A 20,280-nucleotide genomic window follows, 5' to 3' on the forward strand; every position below is an offset into this window, starting at 1 on the left:
CCAGAGCTTATGCAGAATTGCAATGGCAATGTAAGAAAAAGAAGAAATGAATAGGAATGGATAAAAATCCTATATTATTTTAAAGCATTACATTTTGTGGTCAAAAAGCCTCAATGTGCTTCACCTGTTCACAAAGAAACTGCATTTAAGTTGGGAAAAAGATGATTTCAACCCCTGTGTGAGGGGCTCGGAGAAGTAAGTGCATAAAAATTAAATATTGTAAATATAATGGTATTAAGAAAATCTTGGCAAATAGTGAAAAGAAATGGACTTTCAATATTTGGAGATATTTCTTTCATACTTCATTTATTCAACGGAAATAACTGGGTTGAGTGATTTATTACACTTGTCTTATAACCTGTTATGCAAAAAGAGGTGATTTGGAAAGCAAATAATCTGATCTGAAATGACAAGGTATTGAGCTGGTAGGGAAAATGCAGGCAGACACGAAAAGTAGAAGCATAAGAAGCAATATTTACAGGTGGACTGAAGAAAAAAAAATCTGACCGTTCAAAATTAACTTCTATAGCATGAGATCGAAGCAAGCCGTTTCTTGCTGGATTATCAACTTGAATTAACCCACGAGAGGCAAGAATCAGAATGGAAACAAGGGCAAGGACTGTGTGATTTTGTGCAGGGATCTGATGAGGAAGAGTAATGAGACACCTCTGTTTTGGTGGTGGAGACCATTAGGTTGGCCCAGTTGTTTAAGAAACAGCACTTTTCTTGTGTTAACATAATTGGTTGTGTGGATCCGTGACTAAACAGATCAAAGGAAAAATCAGCTTTAAAAAACAATGGTACAAATATGAACTTAAACTGGCATTAAAATAAAAAACTCCATGTCAGATTTGCAGTTACTAGGAACTGCATTTTCAGGGCCTCATATTTCCAGTCTTCCACCCATTAATTCCAGGAAGACAAGTGAATAAATACTAAAACGCTTTCCAGTGTTATTTAGCTCCCCAGCATGCTGAAGGCAGTGGTGTTTGATTTTCAAGCTGTACGTCACTAAGAAAGCATAGCATTCATTCAAAAATTGCCTTTATTTCACAGAAAACCCGATGCTATTTCTGTATAATGTCTTTGAATTAATATTGAATAATTATTGTCAGCATAGAAGTAAAGGTTCAGCAAGTGCTAGCGAGACATGGTGCAGCTTTGGGTCACAGAGACATGTAAAACTAGAATCAAGCGTATAATGTAGCGTTCAGGGATGGTGTTTGGAGAGAGATGCAGGTACGTCTAACGCAAATACCCATATGAGAGACAAATGAGGCAACTGTTTCCAGTGACTAAAATAAGGTTATTAAAACCCAGTTACACCTGTGGCACGCCGCTCTCCGGAGCCCTCCCACAGCTTTAGGGACGTGCCTTAAAGGCATGAATATGCAGACAACGTGTTTTGGAATTAAAGGCCGGGAACAGCGTCCCTCCCGGGAAGGCGGGCGCCACTCGGGGCAGACACCCCGCCACCTCAGAGCCATCGCCTCAGCTGGGCCGGGCCCGGCAGCGCCCTCACGGCGGGCGGGGGGACGCAAGCTGCCCAACGCCGCCGGTTGTTCCACAGGCGGCACAGCCCGGGGAGGAGGGGGGGGGGGGTCCAGTCCCACCCTCTCACAGCGGGTCCCGGCTCGGGGAGGCGGGCACTGAGGAACAGCCACAGCCACCGCCACCGAACGAGTCCCCAGGGCACGCCGCCCCGCCTGCCTATTGTGTCTGCCGCTTAGGCGCCCGCCGCGCGCCTGAAGGACCCGCCAAAACCGAATCGAGGGCGCCGCTGCTGGGAAGCGCCTCCTCCACCCGGCTAAGGCCGAGCGGGTTCAGGCGTTCTCCGCGGGCACTCCGGAGCGGCGAGGACCCCGCGCCGCTCGCTCCCGCGCCGCCCTTGCCTTACGCGCTGGCGTGCGCGGCCCCGCTCTCTCCCCGCGTAGCGCGGTGCGGCGGTCGCAAGAGCGGTGGGGCCGGAGGCGGCTGAGGCGGCCATTCCTAGAGCGAGAGCGCGGCGCACTGAGTTTCCACCCCCCGCCCCCGTTATTCCCCCGGGTGACTCACGCGCAGGGTGAGGCGGGTGGCGAGACCCTCCGGACACCGGCGCGGGGGGAGGTGGGGAACGACCGTTGGCTCCGGTGGAGCGGCGCGAGGCAGACCGGTCACGTGGACGGCCCGCCGCGCGCGCCCGCCTCGAGTCCATTCGTTGAGTTGGGCGCGCGCCGGCAGGTGCGGCTGGGCGGGCGCGCGCGCGCGGCCTGGGCGTGGGGAAGCGGCCGCATGCGCGCGCGCCCGCCCGCCCTCCCGCGTGTCCGGCGGCCCGCTCCCCCGTAACGCGCCCTCGCTCTCTCCTGTCTGTCTCTCTCTCTCTCACACAGAGATGCCCTCGGCTACCAACAGCACTATGGCGAGCAACAGCGGGAAGGCGGGCCCGGGCGGCGAGGCTGCCCCGGCAGCGGCGGCCGCCCCGCAAGCATCGGGCGGCAGCATCACCTCGGTGCAAACCGAGGCCATGAAGCAGATCCTGGGAGTGATCGACAAAAAACTGCGCAACCTGGAGAAGAAAAAGGTGCTCTCCTGTGTGTCCATCCCCTCCCCCCCCCCCCCGGCCGCGGGCTGAGCGCCCAACCCCGCTCCCCTGCCCCCAGGGTCGCCCGCGGTCGCCCCCCGCCCCTCACCCCGGCAGGGCCCCGCTTTCTGGCGAGCCTGGCTCCGGCCGAAGGGAGGTTGAGCCGCCCCATTCTATTTCCCTTCCTCTGCCTTGTGCCGGCCAGGCGGCGGCCGGTCCTCCTGAGCCGTGCCCTGCTGCTCCCTGGCCGAGGGAACCCGCGGCCTGCGCGGGTTGTTCCCGCCGTCGCCCCCAGGGGCCGCCCGCTGGAAGGTTCCAGAAGGGCGAGCGCCTCTTTCCCGGCCTTTCCCCCTTACCCTTTCGGGGGTCCCCCGGCCCCCTTCTGCCGGCCGCCCCCTCCCGCCGCCCCGTATCGCCCCCCGGAGCCAGCCGGCCTCGTGTGCCCCCCCCGCGTGTGGCAGCGGAGGGGTCGCGGCCGCCGCCCCCCTCCAGCCCCGCCGCGGACACCCCCCTCGCTGCCGGCCAGACCCCCGCGGCGGCGCGGCTCCCTTCCCCCTCCCTTCCGCCTTTTGTTTCCCTCGGCGGGGCCTTGCCCAGCCTTCCCGCTGGGAACGGCCGCCCGTTTCCCTCCTTTCCCCGCCACCACCTCGTCCCTTCTTGCCCCCGGCTGCCGCCGCGGGAGCGCTCCCCCCTTCCCCGCCCCGGAGAGGCGAGCTGCGGGCAGAGACTGCGGCGTGGCGGGCTCCCCTCAGAGCCCGGGCACATGGAAGCCGGAGCTAACATGGCGGCGGCGGAGGCAGCCCCAGCCTCTCCCACGGAACTGCATTGTGCTGCTCGGCTGCACAAAGCCGGGGGCCGCCGGCCACCCCACCCAGGGATTTTTCATCTCTCGTTTTTCATCGCTCACCCCTTTGGGAGTCTTAGGTCAGCTGGAAGCGGCCTTTAAGGAGTTATTTTTAGAAATAGCAGCTACTAAATCCATGGTCCTTGAATGGTCGGGTTGTGACAGAAGAGAAAAAAGGGTGTCGTGGTTACTTATGGTTTGTGGCACCCACTCGGTGCTCAGTGTTGCTAGATTAAATGAGCTTCAGAGGGCTTTGCAACCTGCAGAGCGTGAGGCATCCATCAGAAAAATACTGACCTACGTGTGGCCTAAAGACTTGCTTCAAAACACTACATTACCAAGCTAAAATTAGGGAATACTAAAAAATAATTTTATGTCTGTATTGAAGCTAAAATCTGGTTTTGCTCTTAAAAGTAAATAAGCACAATTACTCTCCTATTAATTTCTAACCAGCACTTAAGATCGTAGTATAGTAGTCTATATTTGTGGAAGGTGAAAGTACTAGCAGTAAATTAGTCTGTACAGGTGAGTTGCAAATGAAACAAGCTGTGCTTTGCCTGTAAATACGTGCAAAGTGTGGTTTCCCACTTAAAATGGGTGTTGAATTTTCCTGTTTTTCAAAAACAAAGCAACAAAAAGGAGCAAACTGGGAGCTTTTAGATAGGTTTTAGAATCAGCGGATCTTTTTTTGATCCTTGTCCGAATGCTCTTGTGTACAGATAGGACAAGATATCTGTCTTAAATCTGTAATTAATACATATGAATGTGGGTGCACATAAGAACACTGGTCCTCGAGAAAGAACGCAGATCTTTCTGTACGCCTCCAGTGGTTTCAACAAAATAGAATGGTTTGAAACAGTTGTTGTAACGTACAGAGAAATCCTCTAAAAATATTTTTCTGTGATGTTCCAAATGAGTATTTTAAAAACTAAAATTAGGTGAACATTCTGCTGATCTAGTCTGCAGTTTGAAGTAATAAAGAGGAGAAGCCCACTCTTAGTGGTGTGTGGGTCAGTTTTCCTTTTTAGTAGCATTTTCATTTACCTTTAAAACTAAGTAATTTACACCTAATTTACACTTGGCTTAGCCATTCCATTCTATGTGAATGGACTTTTGGTCAACTTTCATAGTATCTTAAATGAGGCTGTATGGGAGGCTATTATTCCAGCTGAAGAGAGTGAAAATCGGTGATACTGGTCTCTTGAGGACCTTAGTGTTTTGGTTTTGGGGGGTTTTTTGTGTCTCTGTGGCTGCTGTTGCAACTTTTTATAACTATGATGTCATAGCATGTGAATACAGGGGACGAAGTCTCTTTTTTTCTGGAAACGGCTTCTGTTGAAAGATCTGCCGCTAAAATTACTTAGAGCAGCTCTTTTTGGGGTACTAGGTGCTAGGCAGTGTGGAGTTAAAGAAAAGGCTTTTCTTGAAAAAAGGAAAGCTAGGTGTGCTCTCACACCGATTGAATTAAAGTTCAAAGATCTCTGTAAGTCTTAACAGGCTGAAGAAGTTCTGAAACTTACTGAAGTAGGACTCTCATATAAACAGTATATAACTTGAGATATTGTTCTTGGTGTGTTAGAGCACAGTTACTGATTTGTGGGCTTGAGCCTCTCCCTTGGTGGGGAATCAACAGCTCTGTAGTAAATCAGCATTCTTTAATGAAGAGAACATTGTGTGCTTAGGGTCCTGACAGCAAAGCTTATTGTACACACAGGCATCAGTATTTTTGTTACTTTTGAAGTTTACTTAAGTACACAAATTAATTGATTTTTCTTTATTTTGAGTCTTTCAATTAGATTTTTTTTTTAACCATCCAGAAAGTATGGAGACATGAGTGAGTGAAAAATAGGTAAATCTCACTGAAAACTTCTACTTAGTTGACCATTTAATCCTTTCTTTGTCAGCAGCTGATAACGAAGGCCAGTAGAGATGATTCTGAGAGCTTTGTATGTGAGAACGAATATGAAATATACTTGACTTAGACACATGCTTTTGAAGGATGAAAAATAACTGCTCTGTAAGAGGTACCGTCTTAGCTTTTAAATGGTATGTGCAGCTTTTGGTTGAGGAAAGGTCACTCTTCATGAAGAATAGGAATGTTGAAGTAAATTGTTTACTGTCACATTTCCTTCTAAACTCTGAGGATAAAATGTGACCATGAAAATACAGTACACAATTTCAAATCATAGTATTTCTAACTTAGTTGTGTACTATTTTGACTGTTTCTGTATAAACGCGAAATACTAGATTATTCATTGTGCTTCAGTTTTGTCTTCCTAAAAGTGACCTCATTATTTGAAAGAATGAGTATTGCTTGTGTTAACAGGGACTGGGATAAACTGAACTGCTGTTCATAAATGTATGGGAAACCATGGCCTGAAAACATCTGTTCTCTCTTTATATTTGGAAATGATAGGAATGCTATCCTGTTTCCTTCCTCTGTTCTTAGATGACTGGATATTTGTGTGTGCATGGGAGGGGGTAATCGAAGGGGCATTTTCTCTACAAGACACGAAGCTTTAGTGTATGCTGACAAGCTTAATGTACTTACTTACTTAATGTAAAAGTTTCATGAACTGTACGTTTTTGTTAGAGGTTAGAATCCTACTAGCTCTCCCACTTCCCTAGGAGAAAATACTTCAGTAAGACCTGATTTTTATTATTCTCCCTGCCTTTCCTGCTTTTTGTTTCCTAGAGGGAAAAACCTTGCAAAATTAAGCTGAGATCAAGCTTGTGTCTTGATACAATGACAAGTGAAAGAAACAAAGTTACTTTTGCTTTCAGCTTGTGTAATATAGCATAAGCTGTGTAAAAGTGGTTTCCAAAACCAAATGATCTGTAAGAGGGACAAAACCTCATTTGCGAACACATGGTTTAAGGTATCGGCAGGCGATCACAAAGATTATTATTCTTGGGCAACTGTAAATATGAAGTAACTATGTTAGCTTAAACTACTTGACATGACATGAGCTTGGTGTATACAGTTAAAAAAATGGCATGTTTTAACTGTAGCTGCTACCTTAAGATGCAGTTGCTTTATCAGCCTGTCTCTGGGTTTCCAAATAAGCATCATCCTGACTGGGTTGAAAAATGAGTCCTTTAAAGATGCCTCTGTCAATATTGCACAAGAATTTTCACTGGAACAGTAGATGGGTATTTCAAGTTGATCTGACTTGGTTCAATAAAATGTTGGATTTCCCAGAGGAAACAGTTACGAACCTATAGTAAAAGCCGAGATTGGTCGTCTTTTCTTGTAGGTGCAGCTAACGATAGCAGGGAAGCGCTACGCTTCAAGTTGCCCATCAGTAGCAGCACTCTTAAGTGCTTTTGCACCGTTATTTGGGCCACTTGGATGTTCAAGGCTTGTGAGTGTCTCTCCAGAAGCTCTCATTGCAAAGCTTGGTTTCAAATTTGGAGATTAAATGTGATTCTGAAACAAAAAAAAAGTAAAATTTGTTCAAAACTGTATACTGGAAGCCTGAATCTTTCTTTGAAACCTCTTTTGATAGCGATTTTGGATAACCAAGCTTCTCTTAAAACCCAAGTAGGTTTGTCTGAAATTATTTGGTGGTTGGTACTTTCTGGTTTCAGCTTGCTCTGTTTTAACTGTATGCAGCCACCAGAACTTCTAGGAGTTTCACTTTGTGGCTTAACTTAGTTCAGGTTTTACCGCAGAAGCGGTTTCTTTCTCTCTGTAGTCAAATTCTTTGAGTTTAAAGGGTTTACATTTTGAAGATTGTATGTATCTATCAGTTCTGCATTTCTTTGGGAAGGAGTGGGTCCTGCCCCTAGCCTTTCTCGTGTCTCTGACGTATTTGGTTGGATAAGGCTCCTGACTCAGCTGTCAGTGTGGCCATGGGCTGTCCTTGGTGGTGTGTGTGGAAGGGTCAAGGACATGTGGTGAGCAGAATACCCCTTTTGTGGTCAGTGTCCTCTGGGGTAAGCTGGTCATCAGACTGCAGTCTCAGAATTGGTTTGTCACTTGCTTAAAAACCAATACCAATATCTTTTTCGAAATTGTCAAAATTGACAGACTTTTGGGGAAAAACTGACAAGAATGTTTACAACTGTTATTCCAAAAATTAATTCTGTTTAAACAGAAGACCTGTCGGTATTTTGTGTTCTGGAGTATTGATGTTAATGTTTCATTACATCTTGGTTATAACTCAGAACTGAAACAGCTTCCTGGGACTTCTGTTGGGGGTGTGGGGGTGTGTGTGTGTGTGTATAATAAGAAGCGTACCCAGATAGTGAACATGAGGACTGTGGGGTTTTTTGAGAGGTTTTGAACTTCCGTGTTTCATTCCTGATACAGTTTGTGTCTTACCTTTTTGATCTTTTTCTGCCTATTTTCCTAAGGAAATAGGAAGACTGGATTTTTTAGTCATTTCCAGGCAGTGTTTGCTGACCAGCAAAACTGATGAATGAGTGGGGAGGTGATGGTGGAGGGCAAATAAATGACAATGTACAAATGTAAAACAAGTTAATAAACTTCTGTTGCATAGCTTGGCTCTTCTTTTGCTTCAGTGGGAAATGTATAAAGCAGCTATTTTAAATTTTGGCTTATCTTAATTGCTTAATGCTGTTAAAAAATACATTCAGTTTTTTAGATATCTCAGAAAACAGACTTAGAGTAGTTCCCTCCATCCTTTCTTTGCTTACAGTGAAATGTGCGTTACAAAATGTTTACTTCAGCTGGTTGAAGAGGTTACCTTCTCCCCTTCCACCTTGCAGCTTGTCATATACACTTCTGCTGCTCTAAGTGGTATAAACCATACCATTGGAACTATCTGGTTAAATATAGCACCACCCTCCTGCTCCTGGCCCCCTTTTTTAAGGGTTATTTTTAATCAGATCATTCCAGTGATCCAGTTTATAGCATAGCACTGTAAATCACTGTAACAGCACAGCTGAGTGGTCATGCATTTTTAAAACCAGTATTATTTTTTAAGCTAATGTCACGTAACTGGTGTTTTTTGTATACTTTAGGATGATATTTTTGAGGCAATTCAGAGAAGGTAATGAGAACTTCAGTGTGGGAAAGGTATCTGTTACCATAATGAAGTAACTCAATCTTGGCTTCCTGTTAAAATAAAATCCAGGGCATACTTCAGCAATGAACACCACCACCTTCCCCCTGTGCCCCCGGTAGCCTGTATGTAGTGCTTTTCTCCTAGGGAGCTCCAGAATACTTTGGGTATCTTAGTGGCAAGAAAGCTTGGTATCTGCAGAACTGGGGTCTGCTGACTCATGAGCTGTTTAAGAGACAATTTATGTGCTCGCTTTGCCGCTTGATTTTTTTTTTTCTTCCTACTGGTTTAGCTTTTAAACTTAAAGATGTATATCCATGGTGAGTGAGGCTCAAGTGGTGTAAGGCGGGGTAAAATTAACAAAATCTTTACTTCTTGCAGACACTGCAGTAGGTTGCTAAGCAGGAATTTTACTGCAGTTATTTTACAGCACTAATGCTGCTCTTAGGTTGCTGTTAGTTGACAGTACAGATTAAAAAGAAAGCATTTTGCTTCCTTAATATTTTTGTGTAATGCAGCATTTGGATTTCACAGTTCAGGATGATTTTTATGTTTTGGGATGAAAGAAAAAAGCTTACTTGGCATTTGAAATCTTGGTGATAACATGTAACTAAATACACATTTGCTTGTCCTCTGCCTTGCAGCTGAAAGGGCTTTCCTTGTTTTGCTTTTACCTCTCTGATATGGGTGTTTTTAAGGCGGAAAAGTGAAGAGAAGTAACTTCTAATGGTTAGAAACAGACATATTACCCGTTGTTTTTTAGTTGAAACATTGCTGAATGGAAATGAACAAAGCATTCACATAACACCTTAAGAATATTTGACCACTGAAGAAAAACTTATGGACTCTTTGAATATGTTCTTGCAATATGCTTAATCTGGAGATGCCAACCGTGCTGAAGTAAGGCTGCATGGAAAAATGAGGCAGAAACGATTGCAGGTAGTTAGGGTATTTTTGTCTCTTCCCTCCCATATGCCCTTAGCCACCAAAATGGATTATGTGAGTGTTTGCAGCATAATTCTGCACTGTATGTTTTCTTCAACAAAGTTGATCTAAGTAGTGTTCTCCTAGAATTTGATGTTCTGTCCTGTTTGTTTTACTGTTGTTGTTTATGGGTTTGTGTTGGGAACTGCATCACAGAAATTAGGGGTTCTTTAATCCATTTTTGTAGACACTGTTTAAACTGGCTTTGGCTCATATTTAAACTGGCTCAGTCGTTTTACTGTGCAGCCTCACAAACAATTGCATCAGTGCGACCAAGGGCATTGTGAATCTGCAGCACGGGAGTAAGTGGCTCGAGCAAGCAGGAACTTTTAAAAATTTCTTTGCAAAGCCAGTTTGTTGTAGGATTTAAGCTACCTTAAGCAGCAGAGGTGTCGGTCAACCTGGCTGGCTTTTCACTGGGGCATTGTAATGTTTGAGCTCTTTACCCTCCATTTTGACTCCACAGCTCAGCTACAATCTCTTAAATCATAAAAACTACTTTTGTAATTGTCCAACCATGTCATTGTCTATTCTGAAAGTAGTATGTATAGGAGTAAAATGACTTTGCTTCCTGTTATGGTAGATTTCTAATATGCCAAAAGCTTTTCAGGGCTATTTCTTCTGATAGATTACCAACTGTGGCTGCTGCATTTGACAGCTATTACTCTGCTAGCGTCTGTCCCCAGCATGAAATTCCCAGTGATATATTTTTGGAGCTCAGGAAGTTTTTCTTTGATTTTGCCTAGGGCATTACTGGGTCTGATGCATTGGAAGATGTAGTATTTCAGTGTTAAATCTAACCTATAGGATTTCCAAAGAAATAAACTGTTGGCACTAGGTGACGTCAAAAGGACCAAGTCTCATAAGGGTGGCTCTGTGTTTCAGTAAGTGATGCTAGGCATCCAGTACTGTGTAAGAAGAACTTTCTCGTTAGAATGTTTCATGTTTGATGTTTCCAGAGGGCTGGAGGTTGAGCATAGAAGTTGAATTAGCTAGAAAAACTTGAGTGAACTATTTTAACTGAAATGGCCTGCAGCAAAATTAGTGAAAAAACGGAAGACCACTACCACCAAAAAAACTGTCACTCTGGCAAGTATAAATTCTGAAACAGTGGTTGCATCAGGGTTTTAATAATTTTACATTCAAAATGAAGTGTTTCTGTTGGCTTTCCTTCTCATGTTGTTGCTATTCTAGATTGGGAAGATAATTGTTAAGGATTCATTTTAATGGCTTTCTTTTAATAAGACCAAGACAAGTGCCATAAGTACAAGCATATATGATAACACAGAAATGGTGAAAACTTAGAGCTTAATAATGATGTTATTCTTACAGACATTGCTTCCTTTCTAAGAAACTTTCTACTTAACCTTTAGGTTTTTTGTCATTTCCAGCATATATAAGTTTTACCTGCTAATGTCAGTGTTTTCCATGGTTTTGTATTTAGGCAGATTAGAGAACTGATCCTGCTGAAAAATAACCTAATGATTCCTTTTTCAGTTTCTTCCCATGAAAAAGAAATCTTAATGCTCTTGAACAAAAATATTTTAGAGCTATTAATATGAATTGTGTTGGTGGGCATTCTCGCACAAAGGATTAGAAACTGTTTTACATTCTGTAAAACTACCTTAACTGATGCAAGTACAAAGAATTACCACTCTAAATCTTATTAGCATTGACAGTGGGTTTTTTTGCAGTCATGTTTCTGGTACTGTAGTGATACAGTGGTAATAAGCTCTGATGCAGAACTGAGTTGAGCTCTTCTTTGGACTGAAGGAAATGCGCATTGAGAGTGCTCTCCCCATTAGGAGGAACGTGTGTTTCCTCAGAAATTAAGACTAGTTGTGAAGATGTATTGTGATAGCCAAAGAACATCAAAATATTTATCTCTCGGGAAGTATTTACATTTTTTTAACCCAGAAGATAAAGTTTTCTTTGGTACTATTTCTGCGTAACAGTGGCATACTTGTGTAATGTGTTAATGATCTGTGTTTACTGCAGTGTTACAGCACCTAATTTTGTTAGCACAAGCAGAAAAAAGCAGTAACCTGATTTTGGCTCCTCATGACAGCATTTTTCTTTCTTTTCAGAGCAAACTTGATGATTACCAGGAACGAATGAACAAGGGAGAACGCCTGAATCAAGATCAACTGGTAAAAAGAAAAAAAAAAATTACTAACCAGATCTCTGTTAAATTGTTTTGTGATCTTGGGGGGGAAAGGAAGAGATGAATTTCACTTCCCCTTTCCCCTTATTAAAAGATAGATTCTTCTGAGTTCTGACTTGGCCTCAGTTTTTTATTGGCTGGACCATCTCCATTTTTCTGTTCATCAGAAACTGAAAGGATAGGTAGAGGAACGTGTTGTAATGCTTTGCACTTTTGAGGTTAGGTTGTAAAGAAGCTGTGGTGAAAATTGGTATACGTTATAACCTAGGACTGTTGAAAGAGCTAAACGACACCTTTGAGGTTCTCTGGACATCATCCTTTTCTTTGCATAAAACGTGCCCAGGGACAACTTAAGGAGCTTAGCCACTTGGTAGCTTGTAAATATTGTGCGGTCTAGTTAGAGTTGTAGCTTAAACCAAGTTCTGAAGGGCTCTGAAAATAAGCAATGTCCATGTGTATATCGCAGCTGTGACTAGCTAAGTCTCTAAATAAGCTAAGCTCTGGATAAGCTAGCCTTACTGGATGTATGCTGCTTCTCCTTGTTTGGGCTGGTTCTTGAAGTAGGTTGATGTAGAGCTTGACTCAACAGCAGTTTTCCAGTTGTAATAAATAGCAAGTATCAAATTAAATGCAGTTGTAGATGCAAACAGGCATATTGATACTTAGAGATTACCAGGTGCTCAGTAATCAACAATATTTTGTTGATTATTTTTAACATTGAGAAGAGGGAAGGAAAAAAATAAAATTAACTCTGCAACTCTTGCAGCTGTTAACAACTAAAAGGCTTAGCTGCTTCCCTTGGTCCATGTGATCTTCTCATCTGTCTAGGCTTCACTTTGGTTCTGTGCCAACTGAAAACTGAAATATCATTGATCTGCATATTTTTAGTTTTTTAATGGAGTATTGTGAAAATAAACCATGAGAAGTTTTCTGTTTGAGCAGGGAAGATAACTGAAATTTCAGATCAAGGAGGGAAGCTCATGAATTAAGTTTTATGAAGACCACAGCCTGGCTACCACACTTCATAAAGATAAAATCTATTTTGGCTGGATAAATACAGAAAGCATTTGTTACTTTTACTTACGTCTTCTGCTTCTACAAATTGGCTAAGAATGATGAATTTTGTAAATCACCTAATGTGTATGTGTAAGATGTAAAATATGTGTAAATGAGTAAGTTTCTTAGTTAGCTATATTACAAATGGAAATCATTAAGAAAAAAAAATTTTAAAAACACTGTTCATGTTCCTTCCTTTTCAAAGAAAGTAGGACCATACCTTTTTGGCTCAGTTGTTCTTACGAAGAGCATACCCATTATTAATTTTGTCACAGCAGGAGTGTAAATGTCTCGGCCATTTTTTTTTTCCCCGAGTTGACTCTCTGTAATTTCTCAGTACTGCCAAGTGGGTTAAGGAGTTCGGTTTGCTTTGGTGTAAAACAGAATATTAGATTTAAGAAAATAGCAAATAATACAGATTTCTGGAGAAGGGAACATTATGCTATGTATAACGTTTCTGTCAAACTGGCTAAAGCATATATATGCACATACTTTAGCATATTTATCTAGGAACCAGAGGCCCTAAAGACATACACAAGTCTTTTCAATATTTTGGCCAGTGAAAATCAAAATATGGCTTAATGTTGTTGCAGGCATTCAGGGATGTCAGGGCAGTCCCATTCAGAGAACCCGTGTCTCACTGAGGAACTAAAAATGTGAGGATTTTTTTACTGGAAGTATGTCTTTTGTTCTATTTGTGATGGTTTACTTTTGTGTTTTCTTTTTTTTTTTAGGATGCAGTGTCAAAATACCAGGAAGTGACAAATAATCTGGAATTTGCTAAAGAACTGCAGAGGAGTTTTATGGCTCTGAGCCAAGACGTAAGTAAAGAGCAAGTGGTGCAATGTTGGGCTGTTAGCTGCAATACCGGACACTTAGGCTTTCAACTCTCTTTCACTAATACTAGATGCAGAAGTCGCCTCTATTTGCAGAGATGAAATGCTCAGCACTTCTTGTATGTTTGGCTGGGTTTTTTTTACTCTGTGTACTAGTTGGTGTCAGGTTTTCTGAAGGCTATTCCTAAAAGATCTTTCTGATTGACCACATAAATGTATGAGAACAAAAATAATGTCATTTTCTGACGAAATGTAGCTGTTGAAATTTGTGATTGCAAAAGGCGCCTGTCATGCAACATTATAGACAGTCACTTACTGCCAAGAGTAACATTTTCCTAAAAGAACACAGATGTTGCAGGCCTGCTTCTCTCTGGCAAGTGGCTGAGGGTTTTAATTTCCCTGTATTACCGTAGGATGTTAAATCTCAGCAACGGAAAACATTGCGCTTCCTTCTTCAAGATTCTTGCAGTCTTGTTAATTAAAAACAGCCTGAAACTGCAGTGTGGGACAAGATTAATACTATTTTCATAAAGGATAAGTTAACTGCATAATAGTAAAACCAGGTAATCTTTTGGGCTGGTGTTTTATCAAGGGTGTTAAATAACAGTGTAATCAAGAATAAGTTCTAAAGCTAATAGACAACTCTAGTTGTATGAACGGCTTTTCTTTATTTCTCTTGTGCCAAGAGCTGCAAACAAAAAGACACACTTCAGACCTCTGGTATCGTTGCAAGGAAGAATTAATTCTGGGGCCAGCTGAAAGTGTAACCCATTCTACAGGACTGGAAGATTCTAAATGCAATAAGAGAGTTAGCATAAATGAGTTACGGAAAGAGCAGCAGCATTGGTAGAATTCATTGCGTAGTCGATGTTAAGTGCAGCAGACTGGTCTAACAAGCGTATTTAGTTTGTGAACAGACTATGTGATAATTTGAAGGGCATCAGCATCCTCGCACTGTAAACTGCTTTCTATGTTTGGTGTGGTTTTAAATTTATAGGCCTCTAAGCCAAGCCTTTTCTTTGCTTTTCTTGCATCAGGGTTCCATGTATGTTTATGGAATGTTGGTAATGAAGAACTTCCTTCTTCTGACAAGTTTGTCCTGAAATATTTCCCTGGTCAGCTGACCGCTAAAAGAAGCAAGGGAATCCAGGAGTAGTAAATTGGTGCTCTGCTTTCACATTCAGTTGCAGTTTTTCCTGATTGGAGTTAGTTCTCTTAGAGTTGATTTTAGGATAAGTCTTTGATTTTAAAAAAGAAACATAGATGCTTCAGAAGGAGAAATTCACTGCCATAAGTTAGATTTTTTTTTTTGTAGAAGATAAAAGCTTTTTATAGTTACAAAGTGAGCAAGCTGAATTTTGGGTGCTGGATGGTTGGATTAAGGATAGGAATGGAAGAAACATGCTCTGAGTTCAGACCAGTGATGGATTTAGACCATAATATGACAGCAGTTGTTGAAGGTATGATGTAGAGCACAGGGCTGATTATTATCTGTCATTCATTCCCTTACGGCATCTGTGGTCTTTAGGCTGAGAATGTTGGAGAATAGATGCGTTCCTGTTGCTTTTAGTATCTGTCTGTGGACCTCATGTCCAAGAATTTGTTCAAATCCTTTTTGAACTTGCTGATACTTTCTATCTCCCCAGCTTTTGGTGGCACAACATTCCATGAGTTACCTCCCATGGTGTGTACAAAAGAGTATTTCTGTTTATCTGTTTTAAGCTGATCTCCTAGGAGTTTCAACGAATGCCTCCTACTATCATGGGGCATGGTGAATAACTGCTTTGTTCACGTTATCTGCTGGCCTGTGTGGCCTTTATGAAAAATCTGGATCACCCTTACTCCCCAAATTGAAGAACCTGAGTCTTAGGCTCTGCTCATAAGGCAACTGCTCTGTCCCCTTAATCATTTGAGTTTGCTTTCTCAGTACCTTTTTCTAATGGCTGTAAGTCCTCCTTGAGTTATGGAAGCCAGAAGTTGTAAATAGCCACAATGTTTATCTAAAAGATAGTTCATTTTGTACATTTTTGCCACTTTCATCTAGATCAGAATAACTTAGTGTTTACAGGATGTTTCATAATGGATAATAGTAAGTTGGGCTTGTTTGAAATAACATTAATGTCTGAAGCTTTAGATGTAACTGCAGAAGTACAGACTTCAGGTAAGAATATGATAAAGATCTGATATGATTCAAGGTTTTTGGCATTGATTTTGAAGTTTGTCCTAATTTGCAGGGTTTTGACTCTGCTTAAAAAATATTCCTCAAATTTCTCAGGTTATTTTGCTGTAATATTTATTGTAATATTGTAAAATCAGTTCAGCACCAACATCCATCTCTACTTACCAATAAAAGACATTGCAAATCTAATTTTTCCCCTATGTTCACTACAGAATCTAGGTTTAAGCTATTTTAAATCTCTTTTTCTTTTGAAACAGATCCAGAAAACAATAAAAAAGACAGCTCGCAGGGAGCAACTGATGCGAGAAGAAGCTGAGCAGAAGCGTTTAAAGACTGTACTAGAGCTACAGTTTATTTTGGACAAGTTGGGTGATGATGAAGTGCGCAATGACTTGAAACAAGGGTCAAACGGAGTACCGGTACTGACAGAGGAGGAACTGACAATGCTGGATGAGTTTTACAAGCTAGTTTACCCCGAACGAGACATGAATGTGAGGTAGGCTTACAGTGAAGTACTTTTTCTTTATGATTGTCAGTCAGTTAATGACACATTTGTGCTGTAGTAATTTGAACACTTGGTAAGAAATGAACTCTTGTTTTTTTAAGGTTGAATGAGCAGTATGAGCAAGCATCTGTTCACCTGTGGGACCTACTGGAAGGGAAGGAAAAAACAGTTTGTGGAACAACCTGTAAGTGTATTCTCTGCATTAAGAGAGAGCACACTGAATTGGTGCTTGAACTAAAATACAGTGTCTGATATAAGAGAACTTTGGCCGCTAATTATCTTACTGAGTTTTTAGAGTAGCTGGTTTTTTTTTTTTTTTCAGACCTTAGCTGGACTGTAACAGAATCACTTACTGAAGTGTGAACTTAGTGTGTGGTGTATTTTTTTTTTTACTGATGCAGCATTACTCGGTATTTAAGCTTAGTTCATTCCTGCTATTTCAGCAGTATTCTGCTGCTGGCGGTGCTTAGTAGCAATTCTTTTTTTTTCTGGAAATGTGTCTGTGAGCTTTGTCAATAGCATGAGCTAATATAGAAACTGGCATAGCCTTATTTAGTGTGATGTTCTGCTCCCCCTTGTCTCCTGCAAAAAGCATTCTAGTTTTGCCCTGTTTTGACTGATTTACTCTGTAAATCAGGGTGTGATCCTTTGTATGGACTGCTTCATTGCAGAAATGTACATTTTCACAAATGTGTAGCTTCTAACATCAGACCTTAAGAAAATGGCCCTGCTAGGCAGGCAGTTGGCTGTTCCTTGTACCATGGAGAATTTTTGAAGTCTGTTTATTGAAAATCAGTAGGAAAGTTTTAGGGAAGAGTATCCTTCTTTTCAGGTAAAATGGCTAACAATTTTCCCCCTTCTAAAAAAAATTTTCAATTACCCTTATTTTATTAGAGTAATATTGAGCTGTTGAAAGTGTTTTGTGTTATGTTCATAGAAAGTGGAATGATAGTGTTGCAGTTACCTAACCTGCTTTATTGAGGAGTGATACACAGGAGATTGTAAGATATTATGGCCTTAATGGTAATAATATTTTCCTTGTTTGTGGCAGAATAGGAAATTTCAAATTGTTTATATTGTTGAAATGAAATTTTGTGAGGAGATACCAGCCTAGTATTTTGTTTAATTAATATTTGTTCTGCAGAAATCAAATCTGAAATGTTAGATTGTGGTTGTGACGTTAGGTCTTTGAGAGAGCCCAAAGATATGTAACAATTTTTTAAGAGGTAGAGGAGGGGAAGGTGGGGGGATAGTTTTCAGGAGAGAGCTGATGTACACTCATTGGAGACGTAGTCATTCTCTTAACTGGATGAAGTCGTGCTGGGTATTGTATCTGGATCTCAGGATCAGCCTTTAGCGATGTCATTGGCAGCTGTTGCTGGTTTGCTTTGTCTTATAATGGGGTGAATGATCATTTATTTCGGTGGTCTTCTCTGTATGTATTGATTCATACAGTGATTGTCACTTGCCAGATGTGCATTGTGAATCTTCCATTTTGAGCCTGTTTTGGTTTTAGTTGGCCGAGACAGTCAGTAATGCTGCCTTGCCAATGTGGCTGATCTATTTTGGGTTAAGACACCACAGCATTCAGCTGAGGCACTGAGTGCAAGCTTGTGCTTGTTTCACTTACAAAGGCTGTTCTGAGCCACTTCCCCTCAGGGGAAGAACCTTCATGAAGGTGGTACCTGTGGAAATTTGTACTGACAGTTGTTTTGTAAGAAATTGACTTACAGTAAGGTGTTCTTAATTAGGAAATGACAAATAAATTGGTCATGGTTGAAACTTCAGTGACTTCTAAAACTGAAAACTAAGCAACCAAGATTTTTGAAACAGCAGGAATAAAAGTATGGTAATTAAACTCAAACTTTACCTCGCTTTGGAGTGTTTCACCAATCTTCTGAAGGGCATTAAATACTCTTAAGATTCTTCTTGGCCCTCAGATTTTTTCTGAATGCAACTTGAAGTATTTAATATGATGTAGTAAGACAGAAGTAATTCTGTAACAGTAGTGTCTGTGGGGTAGCTTGGGGCAGCAACATCTTCCCAGCAAGAGGGTAATAAAATTTATGTGGGATCTTTGGGAAAGAAGGAAAGCATGATTAGGACTGAGTTACTGTTAATCTTCAAATTCTTCCATTTCCCTAGACAAAGCGCTAAAGGAGATCGTTGAACGTATTCTTCAAACTAGTTACTTTGATAGCACCCATAACCATCAGAATGGATTATGTGAGGAAGAAGAGGCAACACCTGCACCTGCAGTAGAAGACACTGTAGCAGAAGCTGGTAAGAATATGAAGATCCCTTGTGACTAGCGTATTCATTTGTGCTGTCTTGTCTCTTTGGATTCATCAGAATGATTAGATTGCAAATGTAGTTTTAAGCACAGAAAGCATCTGTCTCAGAACTCTTCAGGTGTACTGCTGTTTTGAATAGAAATGTCATGTCTTGATGATCAGGTATACATCTAGCCAGGCAACATATACGGGGCATCAGCCGTTCATTTAGCCCTGCTCTGAGCCATAAGAAAAGAAGAACAGAGCTGTGTTCCAGAAGAGTTGTGCAAGGCTGATTCTTGCCAGTTTCTTCGGAGGGACCGTAATCCTTTCTCATGATCACATCGTAAATGTCTTGGGTCACGTGCAAGGAAAGGCTTACTGTTCTAACTGTGGAGTGTCACTTAGTAGTACTTGTTTTTGAACACATTGTTCAGCATTTGTCTGTCCAATATGTCACTTGCTGAAAAAAGAACCCAGGCTAAAAATGAAGTTATTTAGGAGCAGGTTTATCCAAACAAATTGTTGCTGACATCTCTTTCCTGTTTTATTCTCCTGTAGAACTTCTTACTATGATTTATAAACAAAATTTTGTTTGTCTGTAGTGTTAAGAGGGTCAAAGATCAAAGTTCTGGTTGCCTGAAGCTTTTTGATTTTTCAGTGGTTCCCACCAGTTAAATCTTCTGTTAGAAGGGAAGAGTTCTTGAAGTATGCTGCATACTTAGGAAACTTGAGAGTATGGTACCAAACTTGAAAAAAGTTCATGACCATTTTTCTCTTTTTGAATATGTTGTGGAGAAAATGGAAATTTGGGGTAACTGAACATAACTCTTCATAGCAAGAATTTAATGTGATTTTTTTCTTTTTAATTCAAAACTCTGAGAATCTGTGTTATTGTTTAATTCTCTGTTGATGTCCTGTTGTGTCTCAGAATGAAGAAAATAAAAATGAGTTCCCTCTTTATCTTACCTTGCAACAGTGGGTTTGTTTCTGAACCCAGCAGGTACTGAACTGTGCAAGTCAGCAATGTTGAGGATCTAATTTCAGATCTAATCAAAATCCCATCCCCTTGAAGATGTCTGACAAGACGCCTTCCTTAATGCATAGCAAGCTTATAATATTAGGTATTAATGTCACTCAGGAATAAATGTGTGTCCCTTCATTCTTACTACACAGAAGTACAGCTAGGTGTAAGTCTGTAACACTTATTTGAAATAGTTTTGATAAATGACTGCAAAAATGCATTATACTTCAAAATTCCACTTGGCACGGGGGTGGTGTGTGTCATCTAACTTTGTATCTCCTAGGTCTAACATGGGTTTTGGTTTAGGTATCTTTTTTCACATAAATGGTATGTTTTTCTTGCAGAACCTGATCCAGCGGAAGAATTCACTGAACCAACCGAAGTCGAATCAACTGAGGTATTATTCACTGGAAAGATTGTCATTTTGTATAGCTTTAATGCCACTTACTTTTACTTTCATACCCTTTCTTATTTTTATTTTAGTATGTAAACAGACAATTCATGGCAGAGGCTCAGTTCAGCAGTAGTGAGAAGGAACAGGTAGATGAGTGGACAGTTGAAACGGTTGAGGTAAGATCTTGTGTACTGCAGGTAAAATTGCAATCCCTGTTTCTGCTGACTCACAATTCATGATAGGTTTTAGTATTGCTCCCCTTCTCCCCTGATATATATAAAAATATATATTTAAGTAGGCTTGGACTCACTCCTCATTCTTCAACTACCTATTTAGCTCAGGAGTACCTCAAGTAAAAACTACATGGTTTGGCTAAGTTTGTGGAGAACTTGCTTTTGTTTGTTAGCGGCTTGTTTGGGAAAATGGGACTT

General features: G+C 41.5%; 1 protein-coding gene across 4 annotated transcripts in view; it reads left to right on the forward strand.

Annotated features, from left to right (window-relative positions):
- The first annotated feature begins 1,847 nt into the window (after positions 1–1,847).
- Positions 1,848–20,280, forward strand: part of CAPRIN1 (cell cycle associated protein 1) — a 36,336-nt gene continuing 17,903 nt past the window's right edge. The window contains exons 1-9 of one of the 4 annotated variants that reach the window (XM_075095023.1): positions 1,848–2,062; positions 2,370–2,560; positions 11,506–11,568; positions 13,373–13,459; positions 15,911–16,149; positions 16,260–16,342; positions 18,304–18,441; positions 19,800–19,852; positions 19,939–20,025. In XM_075095023.1, the coding sequence (XP_074951124.1) occupies positions 2,372–2,560; positions 11,506–11,568; positions 13,373–13,459; positions 15,911–16,149; positions 16,260–16,342; positions 18,304–18,441; positions 19,800–19,852; positions 19,939–20,025 (939 nt within the window). In that variant the 5' untranslated portion in view covers positions 1,848–2,062; positions 2,370–2,371. The remainder of the gene's footprint in view (positions 2,063–2,369; positions 2,561–11,505; positions 11,569–13,372; positions 13,460–15,910; positions 16,150–16,259; positions 16,343–18,303; positions 18,442–19,799; positions 19,853–19,938; positions 20,026–20,280) is intronic. The other 3 variants (XM_075095021.1, XM_075095024.1, XM_075095022.1) reach the window with 3 other exon arrangements.

The sequence above is a fragment of the Phalacrocorax aristotelis genome, chromosome 5, assembly GCF_949628215.1.
Source record: "Phalacrocorax aristotelis chromosome 5, bGulAri2.1, whole genome shotgun sequence".
NCBI lineage: Eukaryota > Metazoa > Chordata > Aves > Suliformes > Phalacrocoracidae > Phalacrocorax > Phalacrocorax aristotelis.